Here is a 22446-nt window from a genome sequence, read left to right on the forward strand (position 1 = left end):
TCGATTAATTTTATTTGTACTATTAAGAGCTAATATAAAATCTTGAATGCCCCATTATGTTCATGCACTACTGTAAGTTATAAAGTATAATTTAGTGGTTATCGTCCAATTCAAACATTAAATATCAAATTTTCACACAATTTATATTGGTTTCTAACTTTATGCCTCTTATGATTATTCTTGTTTCTACAATACTGATGTAGGAACATAAGACTTAGAAGCAGGAGTAGGCCATTTGGCCCATCAACCTGCTGCTATATGAAGGGCTTATGCCCGAAACATCGAATTTCCTGTTCCTTGGATGCTGCCTAACCTGCTGTGCTTTAACCAGCAACACATTTTCAGCCATCAACCTGCTGCACCAATCAATAAGATCATGCCTAACTGGATTGCAGTCTCAGATCCACTTTTGAATCTCAGCTGCTTTGTCTATCAATAGTCCATCTTTGGTTTGATTTGATTTATTATTGTCATATGTGCCTGGGTACAGTGAAAAGTTCCTGTTTGAGTGCAGTACAGGTAGATCATACTGTACAAAGTGCATTAGGGTAATAGAACAGAGTGAGGAATACATTGTTATGGCTGAAAAGAGTGAGATCAACATTAAATCTGAAATTTGAAGGTTCATTCAGACGTCTAATAACAGCGGGGAAGAAGCTGTTCTTGAATCTGTTGGTATATGTGTTTCAGCTTTTGTATTTTCTGCCCAATGGAAGAGTTTGGAAGATATGACCTTACTCAGCGTTGAGTATCATATCACAAGCACAGGTTCCAAACCCAAGAGCAGAATTTCCACCTGCTAAGAATAGTGATGCAGTGGTATGAATGAGAGGTTCATTGAGGATCAGTTCATCTAATGGAGTAACATGTTAACTCTCTAACCAAGAATGCAATGTTCAATTAGCCCGTCAGAATAGGAATGAATTTGCTAACCCTCAAACAAGTGAGCACTTACAGCTGGCAGTGACATTTTTTATTGCCTCACTGTAATTCACAAAACAGACACTGACAGCCAATTGTTTGTTTACTTTGCATCGTTGTGGGTATGTTCGCTGAGCTGGGAAGTTGATTTGCTGATGTTTCGTCCCCTGTCTAGGTGACATCCTCAATGCTTTAGAGCCTCCTCAAAAGTGGTGCTGTACAGTGACTTCTGGAATTTATTTGGTTTCGTTTCTGCTGCTTTTGGTTCCAGTAGATTGTTGCAGTAGTCGATATATTGGGTCTGGGTCAATGTGTTTGTTAATGGAGTCCGTGGATGGTCAGTATATTGGATCTGGGTCAATGTGTTTGTTAATGGAGTCTGTGGATGGTCGATATATTGGGTCAGGATCAATGTTTTTGTTAACGGAGTCCGTGGATGGTCGGTATATTGGGTCTGGGTCAGTGTGTTTGTTAATGGAGTCTGTGGATGGTCGGTATGTTGGGTCTGAATCAATGTGTTTGTCAATGGAGTCCGTGGATGGTCGGTATATTGGGTATGGGTCAATGTGTTTGTTAATGGAGTCCATGGATGGCCGGTATATTGGGTCTGGGTCAGTGTGTTTGTTAATGGAGTCCATGGATGTTCGGTATATTGGGTCTGGGTCAATGTGTTTGTTAATGGAGTCCGTGGATGGTCGGTATATTGGGTCTGGGTCAATGCGTTTGTTAATGGATGGTTGGTATATTGGGTCTGGGTCAGTGTGCTTGTTAATGGAGCCTGTGGATGGTCGGTATATTAGATCTGGGTCAATGCATTTGCTGATGGAGTCCGTGGATGGTCGGTATATTGGGTCTGGGTCAATGTGTTTGTTAATAGAGTCCGTGGATGGTCGGTATGTTGCGTCTGGGTCAATGTGTTTATAGATGGAGTCTGTGAATGAGTGCCATGATTTTAGAAATTCTCTGGTTGTCCTTTGTTTAGCTTGTCCTATTGTTGTTGTGTTGCCCTCATTGAATTTGTGGTCCTTGTCATTTGTGTGTATGGCTACTAAGGACAGCTGGTCATGGTGTTTAGTGGCTAGTTGGTGTTCATGGATGTGGCTTGCGAGCTGTCTGCCTGTCTGTCTTTTATAGTGCTCCATGCAGTCTCTTGCATGGAATGTTGTAAACTACGTTGTATTGCATGTGATTAGTATAGGGTCTTTTGTTCTAACTAGCCACTAAATGTCACAACCAGCTGTCCCTGGTAGCTATACACACAAATGACAAGAACCACAAATTCAACTGGAACAACACAACGATCATAGGACAAGCTAAACAGAGGACAACCAGAAAACTTCTAGAAACATAACACTGATCCACGGAGTCCATCAATAAATACATTGACCCAAACCCAATATACCAACTACTGCCACAAATAACCAGAACTGGCAACCGGGAGCAGCAAGAACGAAACTAAATAATTTCCAGAAGACATAATACAACAGGACTTAACAGGATGCTCCACAGCACTGAGGATGTCACCTAGACGGGGGACAAAATGTCTGCAGCTTGGCGAACATACCCACAACTACGGCAACTGGCACCCGAGCTACAAATCTTTACACAAGCCTTGTTTGCTTACTTGTATGAGAGCTGGCTGCCATTTTTGTCCATTAAAATCCAGGCACACCTATTAGAAGAAAGTGAAGTCTGCAAGTGCTGCAAGGGTGTAGTGCTGGAGAAGAACAGCATGTCAGGTAGCATCTGAGGAGCAGGTGAGTCAACATTTCGAGCATAAGCTCTTCATATTTCCTGAAGAAGGGCTTACGTGTAAAACATTGATTCTCCTGCTCCTTGGATGCTGCCTGACCTAGCTGTGCTTATCAAGCACCACACTGTTGACATCTACTAGAGGGGTTTGAAAGCAACCAGTTTCACAGCCTTCATAAAACTTCACAGTATGGCTATGTGCTGAACTCTGACCAACAGATAACACTGACAATTGACATGCCTTGTCACTGGCGGAGAAGAAAACCAAAAAAAAAATCAAGCACGTGTGACTTTCAGTTTCTTTCATTGTTACCTCCTTGGAGATCAGAAACCCATGTTGAACTGCAGCTGCAGCAAACCAGTTAGAGTTGAGCAGTTTACCCAAGCAATCACCACCATCACTTTCCCTGTGGGAAAACAAGTGACAAACCCGAACTTTCTTCCAAGTGTGAGGCATGGATGGTAGCCAAATGGGTCTCAAGGCCTCTAAACTTAATGACATAGTGTTTGTGAACCACAGGAGTTCATGATCAATGACCAGCCACAAGGGACCCAGTAGATGAAAGCCAATTCCCCGGGCAGGGATTGCTTATTTTCAAGAAACATTCTGTACATCTGCGAATTGAAAGAGGACCAGAGACAAAGTTTATTCTTCCTATCACCTATGGGAAACTGAGAGTTAACTAAACAATCATTAACCTCTAATTTCTCAACATTAACCGATGCTGCACCCTAATAGGATGTCTCTCAGTAAAGTAGCATCATTCACTTCAAAAGATTCTCACAGCTATCATAATCAACCAAAAGACATCTAAAATAGAGAAGTTAATGCTAGGTCCAATTACTTTGGAATTGTATAGAAAAAGGTACTGATTGTGACAACCATTCTGATGGGCATTAGGGCCAAACTTGTGGCCTGGAATTCTTAACTGGTAGTATCTCAAAGAGCTGAAGCTTGTGAGCTCCATTGATTTGTTTTAATTGGCAGAAAATATATAAACTGTGCGTCCATTATGTATTACAATAAGCAGCTTGGAATATTGTACCATGTTAAAGATGGGATAGAAATTGAAATTGATGTTGTTATGGTTCACATTGGGAATGAAGCGTCACAAATGTATTGTGTGTTTTTATGAAGCCCGAGTGCGCTACTGATTCCAAGAGAGGATAATGAGCTGCTATTTGTAAGAACTTACCACACTGGCACATGGGACAACAGTTTCTGACTCCATTGCACTTCAGCTCATAGCCGAGAGGACATTTGGGTACATCAATATGGGTACATGACTTGTTTAGTTCATGCACAATCACTTCCCCATTGAGGTCCAAGCATTCCATCGTGATACATGGATCGTCCAGGGATGGCCATCTTTCACCAGCCTACAAGATAACAGCAACTAGTTATACTTCACTAATACATGATACCAATTGAAAGCAGATTTGTCTCTGATGGTTAAGTTTTGAATTTTCACACTTGACCCTCCCATCCATTATCTACAATCAATTTGATTGTGCCATAATAAACTAAATGTTTTGTTTCTGTTTTTACTTTTCTCATAAATACAGATAATTTGATCATTGCATCTGAAAATCGGAACCTGGTTAATCTAATTAGATCATTGAACTATCAGACACAGGAGCAGAAGCAGGACATTTCGCCCACTAAAACTCATCAGCCATTCAGTGAGATCAGGGATGATCTGATCATCCTCAACTCTTGCCCTTCCCTCAAAATCCTTGATTTTCTGACAGACTAAAAATCTGTCTGTCGCAGCCTCGAATATACTTAATGACTCAGTTTCAACAACTTTCTGTAGTAATGAATTCCACACATTCACTACCCTTTGACTGAAAGATAATACTCCTCATTCCTGTCCTAACTGGGAGATGTGAGACTCTCCCACAAGGGGGAGCAACTGCTCTGCATCTACCCTGTGAAGCTCACTAAGAATCTTATATACAATGTGTTTCAATGAGATCGCCTCTGGTTCTTCTAAACTGTAATGAGTACAGGACCAACCTACTCAATCTTTCCACATAAAACAAGCCCTCTCTAATCAGGATCAGCTTAGTGAACCTTCTCTGGATTGCCTCCAATGCCAGTATATCTCTCCTTAAACAAGGGGACCAAAACTGTTCAGAATATTCCAGTTGTGATCTAACTAGTGTCTTGTATAGTTTCAGAAATAACTTTCCATTTTAATATTCCATTCCATTTTGAAATAAAATGTAACATTGCATTCGTTTTCCCTATAACCTACTGAAATTGGATGCTAGCTTTCTGTGATTTATGTACCAGGACTCCCAAGTATCTCAGTGCCACAGCTTTCTATAGTCTTTCTCCATTTCATTAATATTCACCTCCTCTAATCTCCTTGCAAAGTGCATAATATCATATTTTCCCACTTTCCACATCTTTTGCCTCCCCATCTATTTTTATGTCATCCACAAACTTGACTCTACTTGATTCAACTCCCCCAGGCAAGTTATTAATATATATTGCAAATACCTGCAGCACTGATTCCTCTGCAAAGCCACTAGATCCAGGTTGCTATCCTGAAAATGCCTCCTTTATTCCAACTGTCTGTCTTCTGTTATCCATGTTAATACACTACCTCAACGTTCTGAGCTCTTATCTTATTAAGTAGCCTAACACCTGCTACCTTATCAAATTCTTCTGGAAATTGAAATACCTGTATATTATTTTCACTGCTTCCCTTTTATCTATCCTACTTGTAACGTTATCAAAGAATTTTCATAAATTTGTCCCCTGTATGAAGCCATGCTGACTCAAATTGAATATCTTATGTATTTCTAAATGTTCTCCTATTACATTCATTCAATTATTACAATGTAAGATTAAAATATTTTAATATCAGATGTTAAGCTAATTAGCCTACTGTTAACTTTTATTTTTGTCTGACTATTTTTGAATAAGGGGGCTACATTGGCAGTTATCCAATTCTCTGTTCCTTTTTAGTTTTAAATATGGTCTTGCTGACAATCTTGATATTATTTACTACTTTACTCTAAAAGTATATTTCCGCTTTCTTTATTTTTTATGGACACCTTTTGTTCATTTTTAAAACTTCTCCAATCCTCTGGTTGACCACAAATATTCACCACTGATTTTTTTTTTCAAATTACTGCTATCCTGAACTTCCCTGGTTAACGATGATCAGGGCACCATCTTCCTAGAATCTTTCTTTCTCGATGGCGTGTATCTTTTCTGTGATACATGAACTATTTTCTTGAATATCTGGCATTGTCTCTCAAGTACCTTTTCTTGTAAACTCCTTTCTTGTCACTCTGCCCTCATTCCTTCACAATTAACCTTGTTTAAGTCTATCACAGTTATTTCAGACCTACGTTCCTTTGTCTCAAGCTGAATATAAATTGTACTATGGTATGCTCTCATTTTTCCAGGAAATCTTTTATTAAATCTGTCCCATAACAGATCATCAAATTCAAAACAACTGATCTTTGGTTGGATCCACAACACATTGTGCTAGGAACCTGTCTTGAATGCATTCTATGAACTCTTCCTTACGGTTATGTCCTCCAATTGGACCATCCCAATTGACATAAAGATTAAAGTTTCCATGATGGCTTCTTTTACATACCCTAATTATCTCCTGATTTACTTTCTGTCCCATTGTATTGCAACCGCTAGGAGGGCTGTAGACCACTCCCATCAGTGTCTTCTTCCCCATGATATTTCATACCTCCATCCATATAAATTTTACATCTTCAGATTCAAGATTATTTCTGGCTATCTGGCCTATTCCATCATTACTAACAAAGCTACCCCACAGCATAGTTAGTATCATTTTGACTTCTGATTCAAATGTAGTGATGAAGTCCCAAATCAATGACTTAATGTGAATGAATGTCAATTAATGCTGCAATGTTGTTGATTGTTCATGAGGGGGACATGTTAAACCATTTAATCATTGAGCAGATTGAAATTTTATTGGAAGTGATACTAAAAGTTCAGTTCACTTTTTCGTTTTAAAACAATTTAAGTCCCAATGTTATTTTCAACTTCTGAATCCACTGCATAGAACATTGAACATAGAACATAGAAAGATACAGCGCAGTACAGGCCCTTCGGCCCTCGATGTTGCGCCGACCGAATCCTACTTAACCTACACTAGCCCAATAACTTCCAAATGCCTATCCAATGCCCGCTTAAATGACCATAAAGAAGGAGAGTTCACCACTGCTACTGGCAGGGCATTCCATGAACTCACAACCCGCTGTGTAAAGAATCTACCCCTAACATCTGTCCTGTACCTACCACCCCTTAATTTAAAGCTGTGTCCCCTAGTAACAGCTGACTCCATTAGCGGTAAAAGGTTCTCAGTGTCGACCCTATCTAAACCCCTAATCATCTTATACACCTCTATCAAATCTCCCCTAAACCTTCTCTTCTCCAATGAGAACAGCCCCAAGTGCCTCAGCCTTTCCTCATAAGATTTTCCTACCATTCCAGGCAACATCCTGGTAAACCTCCTCTGCACTCGTTCCAATGCCTCCACATCCTTCCTATAGTATGGCGACCAAAACTGCACACAATACTCCAGATGAGGCCGCACCAGAGTCTTATACAGTTGCAACATGACCTCAGGACTCCGGAACTCAATTCCTCTACCAATAAAGCCCAGTACACCATATGCCTTCCTCACAGTGATCTACACACATCATCTCATTTTCATCTAAATTTGACTTAATTCAGCCAGAATTATACAAATATCGGGAGTGCATGGTTACACTAAGTAAAATATTAAATGTTTGCTACTATTAGTTTAAAATTGACGGAAATATCGGGCACATGTTCAGTTCAACACAGAAATTGAGAAATTACTGTCAGTGGTACACTCTTCCTCTGTATAGTAAGCTGTTTATAGATAGAATCAATTTTGGATGACCTGCTTTGATTTGCCAGTATTTCCCCCTCTTTCAATTTCAGGTTTAAAGGATTGAATCCTCCTAAACACAACTGAGTAAAGTTCCTGCAGAAAACTTTGAGATGAATGCAGACTAAATGCAATCTTCTGTCAAAAAGATTGTAGCTACTCACTCGATAGACAATCTTCTGCGCAAATTCGTCACCTCTGTTGAAACCATCAACTTCACAAACTGCAACTTTGCATTTTCCACAACATGCACCTTCCACATCTCTATAGATCTGCCCCTTTATAAGGAAAAAGACACTTTTAGTGGTATCATTCCAAGCTTTGATTCTTGTTTGTGACAAACCCTGGAAATACAATTGGCTTTGACTCAAATGCATTACTGCATTTCCTTCTGGATGTCAAGCCACAGCTCATTACAAAACAAAATACAGCTGTTAGCTTTGTCCTTGTAGTAAGTAGAGAGTACAAAAAGCAATTAAAATCAGGATAGTTTATTTTATTCGTTCATAGTATGTAAGAGTCACAGGAAAGTGTCATATTTGTTGCCCACCCCTCATTGCCTTTGAGGATGGCACTTTCTAAACCGCTTCAGTCTTTCTGATGCAGGTTTTCCCACAGTGCAGTGAGGAAGGGAGTTTTGAGACAGTGACAATGAAGGAGCAGCAGTAATGAATCATGTCAGGGTGATATGCGACTTGGAGGGAAACCTGCAGGTCGTGGCATTTCCGTGTATTTACCAAACCAGTTCCTTGAATTGGTAAATGCAGTGGGTTTGGAAGGTGCTAGGACAGGAGCCTTGGAAGGCTTTACAGTGCACCTTGTATGTGTTGCACACTGCTGCCACTGTGTACCAGTCATGGAGGAAATGAGTTTAGATGATGATGGATGATGCAAGTTATGCAGATTGTTTCTTTTCTGAAGGGGATGACCTTCTTGAGTACTGTTAGTGCTGCACTCCTCTGGACAAGTGGAAATATTCCATCCCACTCTTGACTTTTTCCATTGGATAGAATTTGGGAGATTAACAATTCTCCCGTATTCTGCCTTGTCTTGTAGCCAGAGTGTTTACATGGCTCACCCCATGAATTTTCAGCTCAATGATAATCCTCAGGAAGTTGCTGCACAAGAGACCAGAACTAAAAGGAGTGCAGAGATCTGAGAGGGAAAGGCAGGGAGGGGAGGAGAGGGTAGTTATACGAGGTGGGGAGAGGTGAGATATTGAAAGAACTCAAAGAAAAGGATGTGCACTTTAAAGTCAAGGCACTGCCAGACAATGAGACAAAGTAGGCCTGAAGGACCAGTGGTGAAACAAGTTAGGTGATGACTTTGGAGATTACTATAGAGTTTTGGATTAGTGAGTGTTTGGCAGATATAGTCAAGTCTAGTGGTAATATTGGTATGGATAAGGATTTCAGTGGTAGATAGATTAGGCAGGGTTAGGGGTGGGGATATTATAAAGATGGAATCATACAGTCTTGGTCAGCAGCTATGGAGTCAAAAGTCCCATCAGAGTGTGACAGGATGTTTCTCTTGTTGACAATCTGGTTCGATTTGTGGCAATGGCCAGGGAGATAGTGAGGCCAGAGACTGTGGGACCAAGGTTGTGGCAAAGTTCAGTGGCAATGATTTTCCCAATAGAGGAAATGCTTGTATACTAGAGCTGAATATCAGACAAGCAGTTTGACAAGTAAAGGAGGAAACAAGGTGTGAGGTAAAGTTGGTCATTATCAGAGTATACATGGAACCTGTTGTTGTCTTTTTGGAGACTATAGATGAAACACAGAATTTTGGGGAACCAAAGACAATGGTAAGGGAGAAGGAAGGGAAGCCATTGCAGGTGATTCTCTGGTCACACATGTGCTGTGTGTCTTTCCAGGGAAACAGACTTCACTTATTTAGCACCTCATTACATCTGCTGGATGCTCCACAGCTCCATATATGTTGGTTGGATATCTCATTCCTAAAACTTGAACTGTATTGAATTTCATATATTCAGTTAGGGGAGGGGGGGTGGGGGTGGGTCAGTGAGCTCAGTTGGCTGGACAGGCAGTTTGCGATGCAGAGTGATACCAACAGTGTAGATTTAATTCCTGCACTGACTGTGGTTACCATGAAGAATTATCCTTCCTAACCTTACACTTTGCCTGGAGTATCGAGACCTTCGAGTTAAACCACCACCAGTTGTCTCTCTCTCTCTCTCTCCAATGAGAGAACAGCCCTATTGTCCAGTTGGACTAGGGCGACTTTATAATATTAAGAATCTTATCTGACTGTCACAATGTAAACCATAAATATCTTCCACATTACATGTAACGTTTACAGCAATCTGAATCCAGTTGAGATCTGAGCTTTCCTTCTATTTCCTGTTAAATAAAAAGTGTATCCAATGTTCTTTTACTTACAGCTGGACAAACATTCTTGCAGGTTTTAGTAACACACTCCACTTCATGAAGTCCTGTGACAGCGTTCTTCCTGTCAGTGCAGGTGCATTGTTGGCAAGACTCCTCCCATGTCTTTCCAGTCATGTAGACAACACCATTGTGAACACAGACCTTCACATGGTAGGTATCAAATAATGTGCACACAAAACATTTTTGCATGTTAATATTATAATATTAATAATTTATCTCTTATATTAAGTTGATAGAGTAATATCCCTCACATCAACATACTCACACACTAATATAGTAAAAGTAACAAAACAAACTTAATTCAAACCATCTATAACTTAAATGGCAGTCTATGATGTGTAAGATGTATTGTCAATGTTACAAATTCACATAGCCATGTACACACAGTAATTTAACATCACAATAGCACGTAAACAGCAATTTAATTTGGTCTTCACAATACCATAACCTCCCAATGATACACCCTTGCACTGATGTATCTTCACTCACACATCCATACCATTTCCTCGCAGTCATTAGCATTTCAATTATAAACAAAACGAGGTTCAAGACAATAGCATGCATAGTTCCCAGTTACCTCATTAGGTTCACAATAGGATGTGGTACAGTTGCAGTCATTTATCACTGACTTGACTGAATATCCAGCAGGACAGGTTACTACCTCACTGCTACAACTGCAAGCACATTCGTATTTGTCACAACATTGTGTCTTTATAACAGACAGTGTTCGGTGAGGTGGGCATGTTATAGACTTGGCTTCACATTGGTTCCGTTTGCAGACTGAAAACAGTGGAATACGGATTAGTCTTTATAAAGTACCGTTTTAATCCTTTTAACATTAATTTTCTTAATTGTATCTTGGAGATGCTTGAACAGTACAGATTGAACATTAAGCTGAAGGCTTTCCCTCAGCCTTGTAATCATGCTGCAGGGCTACATTGGGCAGATGGCTTTTCATTAGGAACCATCTGGTGCCATAAACCTTCTTCTTTACAACAATAACATTGAATTGTAGTAATCAACACTTTTCCCAGTTAGCCAATCAACCATTAAAGTGTGAGTTTCATTAGAGTCTGTGCAGCAGGGGTATTCTTGTGTAAGATTCGCTTCCCAGTCCAAGGGAGCTCAACTCATTCCATTGCAATGGACAGGGCAGTGAAGCATTATTAGGATGGGCCATCCATAAGCTTATGAAGGGGTAGCTTGACACCAAAATTACCTGACAATGCTTATAAAGGGTGGTGACTAATGCTTTGTATTAATGCTCCTCTGAACAGTGATAATCTCATTGTGGGTAAACAAGGCCATTTCAATCACCACTTCAAGGGAGAGTCACTCTGTCATATTCAGTGTTGCTGGAATTGGGACAAGAACCTCTGAAAACATCAAATGGCTTTATAGGATGCTTTGTCAAAACTTCACCAACATTCGAATAACCTTCCCTGAAGATTTTACTTACAATGATTTGAGAACCTCATCGGAATAAGCAACAGGAAGGGAGCTCTTTGGGCATGTTCCTAGGAGACACCTTGGTCTGAATGATATATGGGAGATGAGTATGAGGCTACACATAAAGGGACAGGAGGATGACGTGGAGTCCTTCCCTTTGCAGATCCAGGACATCTCACATCCCCTGGACCTTTTCCATTGCGATCTTCAGTAGCACATTCAAGATTGTCTGTGTAAGGTCCCCCAAATCTCAGCCGTCCCACACATTCCACACCCTGAGTAGAACTGGGTGTGAAGACCTTCATATACAATGCACAAATTGTAACTGATTAGCACTTGAGTGTAAACATGCAGATTTCTGGTTTAGCATTTATAGTCAAGTCAAATTATAGTCATCAGTATCAGGACCAAAATTGCTTGCTAAACCTAGACTGACAAACAGACATTAACACAGCACAAATCATTGATTCTTTTCATCTTAACAGCAAAATAACCCCACTACTCTTTAATTACACAGACATAGTAGAAGAACAATCATGGGAAGGATTAGGCTCATCTCAAATGTTGTAACTGTTGTGTTCAACTATTACCTAAACATGTGGGTGGCATGGTGACACAGTGGTTAGCACTGCTGCCTCACAGTGCTAGAGATCTGGGTTCAATTCCCACCTCAGGCGACTGACTGTGTGGAGTTTGCACATTCTCCCCGTGCCTGCTCTGGTTTCCTCCCCAAGTCCACAAATGTGCAGGTTAGGTGAATTGGCCATGCTAAATTGCCCGTAGTGTTAGGTGTAGGGGAATGGGCCTAGGCAGGTTGCGCTTTGGCAGGTCGGTGTGGACTTGTTGGGCCGAAGGGCCTATTTCCACACTGTAAGTAATCTAATCTGCAGATAGCCAATTACCATTCAATGCTAACAACCATCTGATATGAATACATGTTCATTGTAACCTTATCTGCAAACCATGTTTATTGGAAAATTATGAATATTTTCTGTGCATTTCAATTGAATTGTGGGCACATATGCTCTGATCCTCACTTTCATGAACTAAGGTAGCAGATATGAGAAGGTTACCTTCTGCAGTCCACATTAATGAAAATCTACACGAGGTAGATTAGATTACTTACAGTGTGGAAACAGGCCCTTCGGCCCAACAAGTCCACACCGACCCGCCAAAGCGCAACCCACCCATACCCTTACATTTACCCCTTACCTAACACTACGGGCAATTTAGCATAGCCAATTCACCTGACCCGCTCATCTTTGGACTGTGGGAGGAAACTGGAGCACCCGGAGGAAACCCACGCAGACACGGGGAGAACGTGCAAACTCCACACAGTCAGTCGCCTGAGTAGGGAATTGAACACGGGTCTCAGGCGCTGTGAGGCAGCAGTACTAACCACTGTGCCACGGTGCCGCCCACCGTATAGTGTCGACAGAGAAAGTTTGTATCCATGCAAAGGTTAAATAATAGAAGTAATATTTCAAACTGGCTTGAAATTTCATAATTCTTCTAATCACTATATAGAATGACATTAACAAGTACTTAGAGTCATAGAGATGTACAGCATGGAAACAGACCCTTCGGTCCAACCCGTCCATGCCGACCAGATATGCCAACTCAATCTAGTCCCATCTGCCAGCACCTGGCCCATATCCCTCCAAACCCTTCATATTCATATACCCATCCAAATGCCTCTTAAATGTTGCAATTGTACCAGCCTCCACCACTTCCTCTGGCAGTTCATTCCATACATGTACCACCATCTGCGTGAAAAAGTTGTCCCTTAGGTCTTTTTTATATCTTTCCCCTCTCACTCTAAACCTATGCCCTCTAGTTCTGGAATCCCCCACCCCAGGGAAAAGACTTTGCCTATTTATCCTATCCATGGCCCTCATAATCTTGTAAACCTCTTTACGGTCACCCCTCAGCGTTCCAGAGAAAACAGCCCCAGCCTGTTCAGCCTCTCCCTATAGCTCAAATCCTCCAATCCTGGCAACATCCTTGTAAATCTTTTCTGAACCCTTTCAAGTTTCACAACATCTTTCCGATAGGAAGGAGACCAGAATTGCATGTAATATTCCAACAGTGGCATAACAAATATCCTGTACAGCTACAACATGACCTCCCAACTCCTGTACTCAATACTCTGACCAATAAAGGAAAGCATACCAAACACCTTCTTCACTACCCTATCTACCTGTGACTCCACTTTTAAGGAGGTATGAACCTGCACTCTAAGGTCTCTTTGTTCAGCAACACTCCCTAGGACCTTAACATTAAGTGTATAAGTCCTTCTAAGATTTGCTTTCCCAAAATGCAGCACCTCGCATTTATCTCAATTAAACTCCATCTGCCCACTGGCCCATCTGGTCCAGATCCTGTTGTAATCTGAGGTAACCCTCTTCGCTGTCCACTACACCTCCAATTTTGGTGTCATCTGCAAACTTACTAACTGTACCTCTTATGCTCGCATCCAAATCATTTATGTGAAGATTTTCTCAATTTAAGCTCTCTGATCAAATCAAAAAGCTGCAATAAACTTTGCAAAAATACCTACCATTTACTTTTGTGGGCTGCCTACTGTAGCCGGAGTACAGATATATCAAATGAGGAGGGTTATTCATTCATGAATAACGGGTGTATTCAAAAACCTACCACATTCATAAGTTGATTTGCATTCGCCTGGATTTTTCAATGACAGAATACTTCCATCTTCACATGTTGGGGTGGGTGGCTGATCGCAGCTGAGCAAATCACAAACTAAGGAAATGTGAACAACCAAGACTAAATTATTCTCATAAACAAGCACTGTATGAAACATAGAACAAATAACACAACAATTTCAGCAGTAAGGTTTGCCAAGAGTATTTCCCCTAGTCACCAGCATATCAATATGCAACATGGGAGGAAAGAAATGCAGAGAATGCTGGAGAAACTCAGCCTGTCGAGGGAGAACAGAGTTAATGCTTGGAGTCCAGTGTGACTCTTCTTCAAAACTGAAAGTTGAAAGACCAGAACTTTATAAAGTTTATTATAAAGTTGCCAAGTCCAGACAATACAGCTTGCTAATGCTGTTAATGTTTAAATCCAAAACACACCTCTTTAATCAAAAGCATTCTCTAAATTTATCTCAGTAACTGAGGAAGGAAAATAATGCATTATGTAGATATTGACCAGCTCTTTCTAATGTAATATTTAGATACAAACTGCAGTGATCTCTCATTGCTCACAACAACAGAGTGTGGATAGTGGATTAGTGGTGCTGGAAGAGCACAGCAGTTCAGGCAGCATCCGTGGAGCAGTAAAATTGACGTTTCGGGCAAAAGCCCTTCATCAGGAATAAAGGCAGAGAGACTGAAGGGTGGAGAGATAAGCTAGAGGAGGGTGGGGGTAGTGAGAAAGTAGCATAGAGTACAATAGGTGAGTGGGGGAGGGGATGAAGGTGATAGGTCAGGGAGGAGGGTGGAGTGGATAGGTGGAAAAGAAGATAGGCACGTAGGACAAGTCATGGGGACAGTGCTGAGCTGGAAGTTTGGAACTAGGGTGAGGTGAGGGAAGGGGAAATGAGGAAACTGTTGAAGTCAACATTGATGCCCTGGGGTGAAGTGTTCCGAGCCAGAAGATGAGGCGTTCTTCCTCCAGGCGTCTGGTGGTTAGGGAGTGTCGGTGAAGGAGGCCCAGGACCTCCATGTCCTCGGCAGAGTGGGAGGGGGAGTTGAAATGTTGGGCCACAGGGCGGTGTAGTTGATTGGTGTGGGTGTCCTGGAGATGTTCCCTAAAGCGCTCTGCTAGGAGGCGTCCAGTCTCCCCAATGTAGAGGGGACCGTATCGGGAGCAATGGATACAATAAATGATATTGGTGGATGTGCAGGTAAAACTTTGATGGATGTGGAAGGCTCCTTTTGGGCCTTGGATGGAGGTGAGTGTGGATAGTGTTCATACTTACCACAAACATACCGTGGGCAGCACTCATCAGCATTCCGTCGTAATGTTGCCTTTTCACAAGCTCCACATGATGGGACTATAAAGAAAGAGGAAAAGAACAGGTAACACCAATATTTGCAATCAACAATTGAAAGAAACTTTTATGTCATTAAAGGCATGCAGATTGGACTTTGTGGACTATGACAAGTGTAAAATGTAGAAATGTCTGCCAGTTCTTTGAATAATACGTTTGGAGTGTTGAGGTTATTGAGCATATGAGTTTCAACTTATTAAATCTTAGAATGGATCCATGCACACTAGGCAGCACTTGGCCTGTTTTCTACATGCCAGCTCTCTGCAAGAGGAACTCACTTAGTCCTACTCCCCTTCGTTATCCTTGCAATACTGCAATTTCTTCTTTGTCTTCAGATAATCATCTAATTCTTTTTGAAGGTTTGGATTGAATCTGCCTCCACCCTCCCCTCAGGAAGTGCATTCTAAGTTCCAACTGTTTTAGATTAGATTACTTACAGTGTGGAAACAGGCCCTTCGGCCCAACAAGTCCACACCGACCCGCCGAAGCACAACCCACCCATACCCCTACATTTACCACTTACCTAACACTACGGGCAATTTATCCTGGCCAGTTCACCTAACCTGCACATCTTTGGACTGTGGGAGGAAACCGGAGCACCTGGAGGAAACCCACGCAGACACGGGGAGAACGTGCAAACTCCACACAGTCAGCTGCCTGAGTCGGGAATTGAACCCGGGTCTCCGGTGCTGTGAGGCAGCAGTGCTAACCACTGTGCCACTGTGCCGCCCACCGTTCACGATGTAATGAGGGGTTTTTTTTCTGCATAGCATCACTGGTGCTTTTATCATTTATCTTTTGGTTTATTCATTCATGGGATGTGAGGGCATCGCTGTCTGGCCAGCATTTATTGCCTGTACCTAGTTTCCCTAGAGAAGGTGGGGGTGAGCTGCCTTCTTGAGATGCTGCAGTCCACCTGCTCTGGATTGACCCACAATGCCTTACAGAGGGAATTTCAGGATTTTGACCCGGTGACAGTGAAGGAATGGCAATTTAGTTCCAAGTCAGAATGGTGAGTGGCTTGTAGGCAACTTGCAAGTGGTGGTGTTCTCATGTATCTGCTGTCTTTGTCCTTCTAGATAGATGTGATCGTGCATTTCGAAAGTGCTGTCTAAAGATCTTTGGTGAATTTCTGCAGTGCATCGTGTAGATATACGTAGTGCTGCTACTGAGCAACGATGATGGAAGGAATGGATGCTTGCAAATGTGGTGCCAATCAAGAGGACTGCTTTGTCCTGGATGGTGTCAAATTTCTGAAGTGCGGTTGGTGCTACATTTATCCAGACAAATGGGGAGTATTCCATCACACTTCTGACTTGTGCCTTGTAGATGATAACTCTTTTGGAGTCAGGCCTCCCGCAGTATTCCTAGCCTTTGACCTGCTCTTGTAGCTGCTGTGTTTACAAGATGAGTCCAGTTGAGTTTCTGGTCAATAGTAGCCTTAACTCAGGGCTCTCTGTTTCTTGATCCTTCTAAAAATGGGAACATTTCCTCTTTATCAAAATTTCTATACCAGACTCCTTGACTTTGTACATCGCTATCAAATGTTCTCTTAATCTTCTATTCTTGAAGGAAAACAACCCCGTCTTCTCCAGTCCATTGAATTGAATTGAATTGAATTTGTTGTCGTGTGTACCGAAGCACAGTGAAAAGCGTTGTCTTGCAAGCAATACAGGCAGATCACAGAGTGAAGTAACATAGATAGATAATGAGCATTGTGATTCATGACTGGAGTGTGAGGTTGCAATATTGAACATAGAACATAAAACATAGAACATTACAGCGCAGTACAGGCCTGGCCCTCAACATTGAGCCGACCTGTCATAACAATCTGAAGCCCACCTAACCTACATGTACGTCCATATGCTTGTCCAAAGATGACTTAAATGTACTTTAAGTTGGCGAATCTACTACCGTTGCAGGCAAAGCATTCCATACCCTTACTACTCTCTGAAGTTAATGATGGCATAAGTTTAGAGTGTTGAGTTTGGAGTGTTCATATTTTGGGGTGCAGGCACTGATGGCAAGGCATTAGTTGCCAATCCCTAATTGCCCTTGGAATGAATGGATCGTCATTCAACTCCTATTTTTGAGGGCAATTAAGACTCAATCACATGACTCTGGGTCTGCCATCACATTGAATCAGATAGTTTTTACAACAATCAGTCACAGTGACTCTGAATTAGTAGTTCCAGTGACATTAAGACTTTGCCACTTTCTCCCCAACACAAAAAGATCAGAAGTGATGCATAGCAAGATAAGTTGCTGGAAGAATTAAGGAAGAAGGCACACATCCACTCTGGGTGTCCAGGCAACACTCTCCTACCTGAAGCTGGAGTGTGAAGTTAAATGACAATGTTGAGAATAATAAGAGTGTTGATCAGAGGGTGTTGAGGTTAATGACAATGCTATGGCTATTAATAGTGTGAAGTTGATGGGAATATGAGATTGGTGAGAGCATGAGATCAATTGCAAGTGATGCTAGAGTGTAGAACCTTGTGGCAGCATGAGTCCCAATTTAATGCATATAGTTTCACCATCTTGATCAAAGCATTTCATTTCACAATGTGTGAAGTAGTTTGGTGAGATAACCGAGCATCTAATCATCAAAGTTGAATCTACCCAAGAAACTAGTGACAAATAAGCATATGCGTTAAATCATAGAACTCCTACAGTGCAGATAGAGGCCATTTGATTCTATTGTTTGTACCTCCGCGCCAAGGCATATCCTGCCCAGACTCATACCCATAATCTTGCATTTACTACGACTAATCCACCCAGAATACACATCCCTGGACAAATTAGCATGGTTACTCTATCCTAACCTGCACATCTTTGGATTGTGGGAGGAAACCGGAGCACTCGGAGGAAACCCACACAGACACAGGGAGAATGTGCAAACTCCACACAGACAGTCGCCTGAGGAAGCAATCGAACACAGGTACTTGGTGTTGTGAGGCAGCAGTGTTGACCACTAAGTCACAATGCTAGCCCTTCTATTTGACCTCAATAAAATCATATCCACCAAAGTGCAGTGCGCCCAAGGATGATAAAGAGTTTTGGATAGTGTGAAGTGTCTCTTACCTGTGATGGTAGGACACAATCTGTTTGTGCAGTTAATCTGCCTGTTGTCTAAGCATGTGCAGAACTGGCAAGGTCGGTCATGCGGTATCCATGTATCCAAATGCTGAAAAAGAAAGGATAGTTACTAAAACCCCTGCCTTGTCCCAAATTGTTACATTGTATTTTTGAAGGGATTGTGATACTGTCAGCAGCATCTGTCACATCATTTTACTTTGATTTAGTTTTTTTTATGCTCTTGTCCTTTGCATTCAAATTGATTTCAAATGAATACAATTGGAACACTGCATGCAATTCTGGTCTCCCTACTATAGGAAGGATGTCGTGAAACTTGAAAGATACACAAAGATTTTACCAGGGTTGAAGGGAGATGCTGAATAAGCTAAGGCTATTTTTCCCTGGAGCTTCGGGGGCTAAGGAGTGACCTTATAAAGGTTTGTAAAATGATGAGAGAATGGATAAGGTAAGCAAAGTTGTTTTTTTTCCCTAGGGTGAGGGAGTCCAGAACTAGAGGGCATTGGTTTAAGGTGAGAGGGGACGGATTTAAAAGTGACCTAAGGGACTGCGTTTTCATGTAGAGTTTGGTTCGATTATGGAATGAGCTGCCAAGAGGAAGTGGTGGAGGCTGGTACAATTATAACATTTAAAAGGCATCAGGATGGGTATATGAATAGGAAGGGTTTAGAGGGATATTGGCCAAATGCTGGCAAACGGAACTAGATTAATTTAGAATATCTGGCCAGCATGGATGAGTTGGACTGAAGGGTCTGTTTCCGTGCCGTACATCTCTATGAGTCTTTAAGAAATCTTGTAATAGAAGTGATTTGGCCCATTGAGTTGATTCTTTTTACAGTGCATTGTCCTCAGGATCACTTTCTCTTCCCCTCTCTGAAGGTCAGTTGTTAATTGCTGATTATTCTCCAGACAGATTTGTACATAATTTAACTTTATTTTTGTTTGTCTTGTCTAACGTAGCATATATTATGAAGGCTAACTAATTATATGGCATCTGTTCTTTTTTTTACTTTTAAAGTAGATTGAGGTGCTGCAATGTGTATTAGCACTTCCTCTTCTCCTAGTGCCTCAGTCTCTTCAGAGGCATTGAAAAATTACAAGATGAAGAACATCTCTCTGTCTGTCTGTCTCTCTTTCTCTCTCTCTACTCTCTCTACTCTCTCCATGGTTGTTGCCAAGGGTTCACGGAGAACTGTGATCAGATTTCACACAATACCAAAATATCGAATCACTTTCATGTTTGAGAACTAGATATTTTAAGTACCGAGTGCACCAGAAGCAGGACTTCCATGGGAGCACCATTTTATTAGAGAAGAGTGTGCATCAAAGCTTCTGAAAATGTCATGTTTTACATTAAATAAACTTCAGATCTGACTTGGGATGATTTGCAATGTGATACTGTGGTCTCACGATGCATCAGTACGGAGAACCATATTGTGTTTTTAAAAGGGACTTTAATCTTGACCTTTTGAGATTTCTGGCATATTAATTACAAAATGAGCCATTACTTTTTTTTCCTGACTAATCTCTTCATATCCCTTTATTAGGTTCAACATTGCTTATAGGACATTTTAATGATGTGACTGTATCCCTAAATTTTACTCTCTAGCAAATTGGTGCTATTGAATTTGATTAAATCATTAAAGAATTCATAGCTAACATTGATTTAATGATGGTGAAAGATCATTAACTTTAATATTTGTTGATCAACTTGTTCAGACACATCTTAACATTCCTCCAAGACAAGACAGGAGAGGCTTGAACCTGATCTTTTGGCACACTGCTAAGAACACAGGTTTACTAATAGCCAAATTTAGGTTAAAATTGCCCCCTAATAACTGTTCCTCCTTTGCTATTGTCTGAACTGTTGAGATTTTTTTTTAATGCTTTTATTTCAAATTTTCAGAATCAAGCCTATTACAGTTTTGCATACTTAAAAGGAGCAGATTTTAAGTCTTTCAATCTTGCTACTTGACTTTAAATACCTGACGAGGAATTTGCTGATCATCAATACATTGACTGCAGACATCAGCTGTGACACATTTTCCTTCCAGCAGCACTTTCCCTTCTGGACAGAAGCAGCCTTCAGTCGGAGAATCTAGGCAATGTGTTGTGTTCTTTGTCGCAAGGTTATCGCAATGCTGGATGCAATTTATCCCACAAGGTTCGTAAACGAAGGAATCGGGGCACTCAATAGCTAAAGGCAAGGAATAACAATTTAGGCAGGAAGCCAATGCAAATTGTAAAACTGTGTTCAAACTGTCAAAGAACCATGGGAAATGTCCTTTCAGTGGTTTAGGGTTTAACACAGCTCTCTTCGGTATTTCCTTTCACTGATGCTGTGCCCTGAATTGTGGTATGCATTTGTTAAGTTCAACAGACACATCTACAATCAAATTTTACTGTCAATAACAAAACAGCAACAATTTAATTATGTAGTAAATAGCCGTTTGCAGGCATTTATGTTGACACATGCAAATACATTCTGTTCAACATGATGGGTCAGGCCTCAATGCTGCAGATCACTCCAAGTAGCTGGGCCATCCTGTATCATTTGTCCTTCATGGAGAAATGTGCAAAGAAAACCACCTTTGACCACAATTCCATCAGGAAGTGGTCAGCATGTAGCGTCCTCAGGGAAAACGAAAGGGTAGATCCAGTTGGGGTGCTCTCTGAGCAGACTGTCAAAGTCATTTGGATGAATACTTCATCATTAGAACTTTCCAACAAGCACCAAGTATTCCTACAGTGTGGAAACTGGCTATTTGGCCCAACAAGCCCAAGAGGGCAGCATGGTGGCTCAGTGGTTAGCACTACTGCCTCCCAGCACCAAGGACCCGGGTTTGATTCCAACCTTGGGTGACTGCCTGTGTGGAGTTTGCATGTCCTCCCTGTGTCTGCATGGGTTTCCTCTGAGGGATGCACTGAAACTTGGGGTAGCTGCAATCAAGTCACAGTGGGAAAAGGTCTAAGGTCTTTCTACCAAAGTACAATGGGGGTCTGCTCAGTTAACAGACCTTCTCAGTGCCTCAAATGAATGTAAATATAGCTCAGCATTAGTAAGAAGTGCCTTGGGATTTTTGGAACTGCAGGGAATGTCAAATTTCAATGTTTGTTTGTTCTTCTGTACAGGCTATACAGAACAGCTTCAGCAATTATGTATGTATATACAGATGTTTTTGTGAATAATTATATTTTTGCAATAAAAGAGCTTATCAGCCAATCTTAGTGAGCTGAGGGATGATATCTCTATTTATGGAAGTTTTAGAATTTGGGGTAAAGTTTAGATTAGATTCCCGACAGTGTGGAAACAGGTCCTTTGGCCCAACAAGTCCACAAAAACCCTCTGAAGAGTAACCCACCCAGACCCATTCCCCTCTGACTAACACAAGAGCAATTTAGCCTGGCCAACTCACCTAACCTGCACATCTTTGGACTGTGGGAGGAAACCAATGCAGACACAGGGAGAACATGCAAACTCCACATAGAGTGGAGACACAGCCCAAGGCTGGAATTGAACCCGGGTTCCTGGTGCTATGAGGCTGCAGTGCTAACCACTGAGTCACCGTGCCACCCCACCCAACAAGTTCTGTGCTGATTGCTTTGTGCATTTTTGCGAACCTGACTGACAGATTGATAATGCATAATTCGCACTGGTTTGGAGGCTTCAGACTGTCAATATTTGATGTGCTACACCTTAGTGTTCTTCACACCCTTTTCAGGAGTTAACCATGTGTATTAACTATCTGCAGTTCAGTAGCCAGCACTAACACTAAAACTAATGCAACAGTTTCAGGATTGTAGCTATCTTCAGTTTGAACTGCATAAGACAGATGATGAGGTACATTCTTGAACAGAACTCTAAGAGGAATAGTGA

At 41.4% G+C, this 22446-nt stretch overlaps 1 protein-coding gene across 1 annotated transcript in view; it reads right to left on the reverse strand.

Moving 5' to 3' along the window:
* The window catches only part of vwf (von Willebrand factor), a 121528-nt gene that overhangs the window by 17784 nt on the left and 81298 nt on the right, over positions 1-22446 (reverse strand). Inside the window, exons 38-45 of the mRNA XM_060842954.1 lie at positions 20555-20766; positions 18558-18660; positions 15402-15476; positions 14111-14215; positions 10581-10783; positions 9995-10144; positions 7757-7870; positions 3870-4053 (exon numbers count right to left, since the gene is read on the reverse strand). Of these exons, the coding sequence (XP_060698937.1) occupies positions 3870-4053; positions 7757-7870; positions 9995-10144; positions 10581-10783; positions 14111-14215; positions 15402-15476; positions 18558-18660; positions 20555-20766 (1146 nt within the window). The remainder of the gene's footprint in view (positions 1-3869; positions 4054-7756; positions 7871-9994; positions 10145-10580; positions 10784-14110; positions 14216-15401; positions 15477-18557; positions 18661-20554; positions 20767-22446) is intronic.

This window comes from Hemiscyllium ocellatum, chromosome 23 (genome assembly GCF_020745735.1).
Source record: "Hemiscyllium ocellatum isolate sHemOce1 chromosome 23, sHemOce1.pat.X.cur, whole genome shotgun sequence".
In the NCBI taxonomy this organism is placed as follows: Eukaryota; Metazoa; Chordata; class Chondrichthyes; order Orectolobiformes; family Hemiscylliidae; genus Hemiscyllium; species Hemiscyllium ocellatum.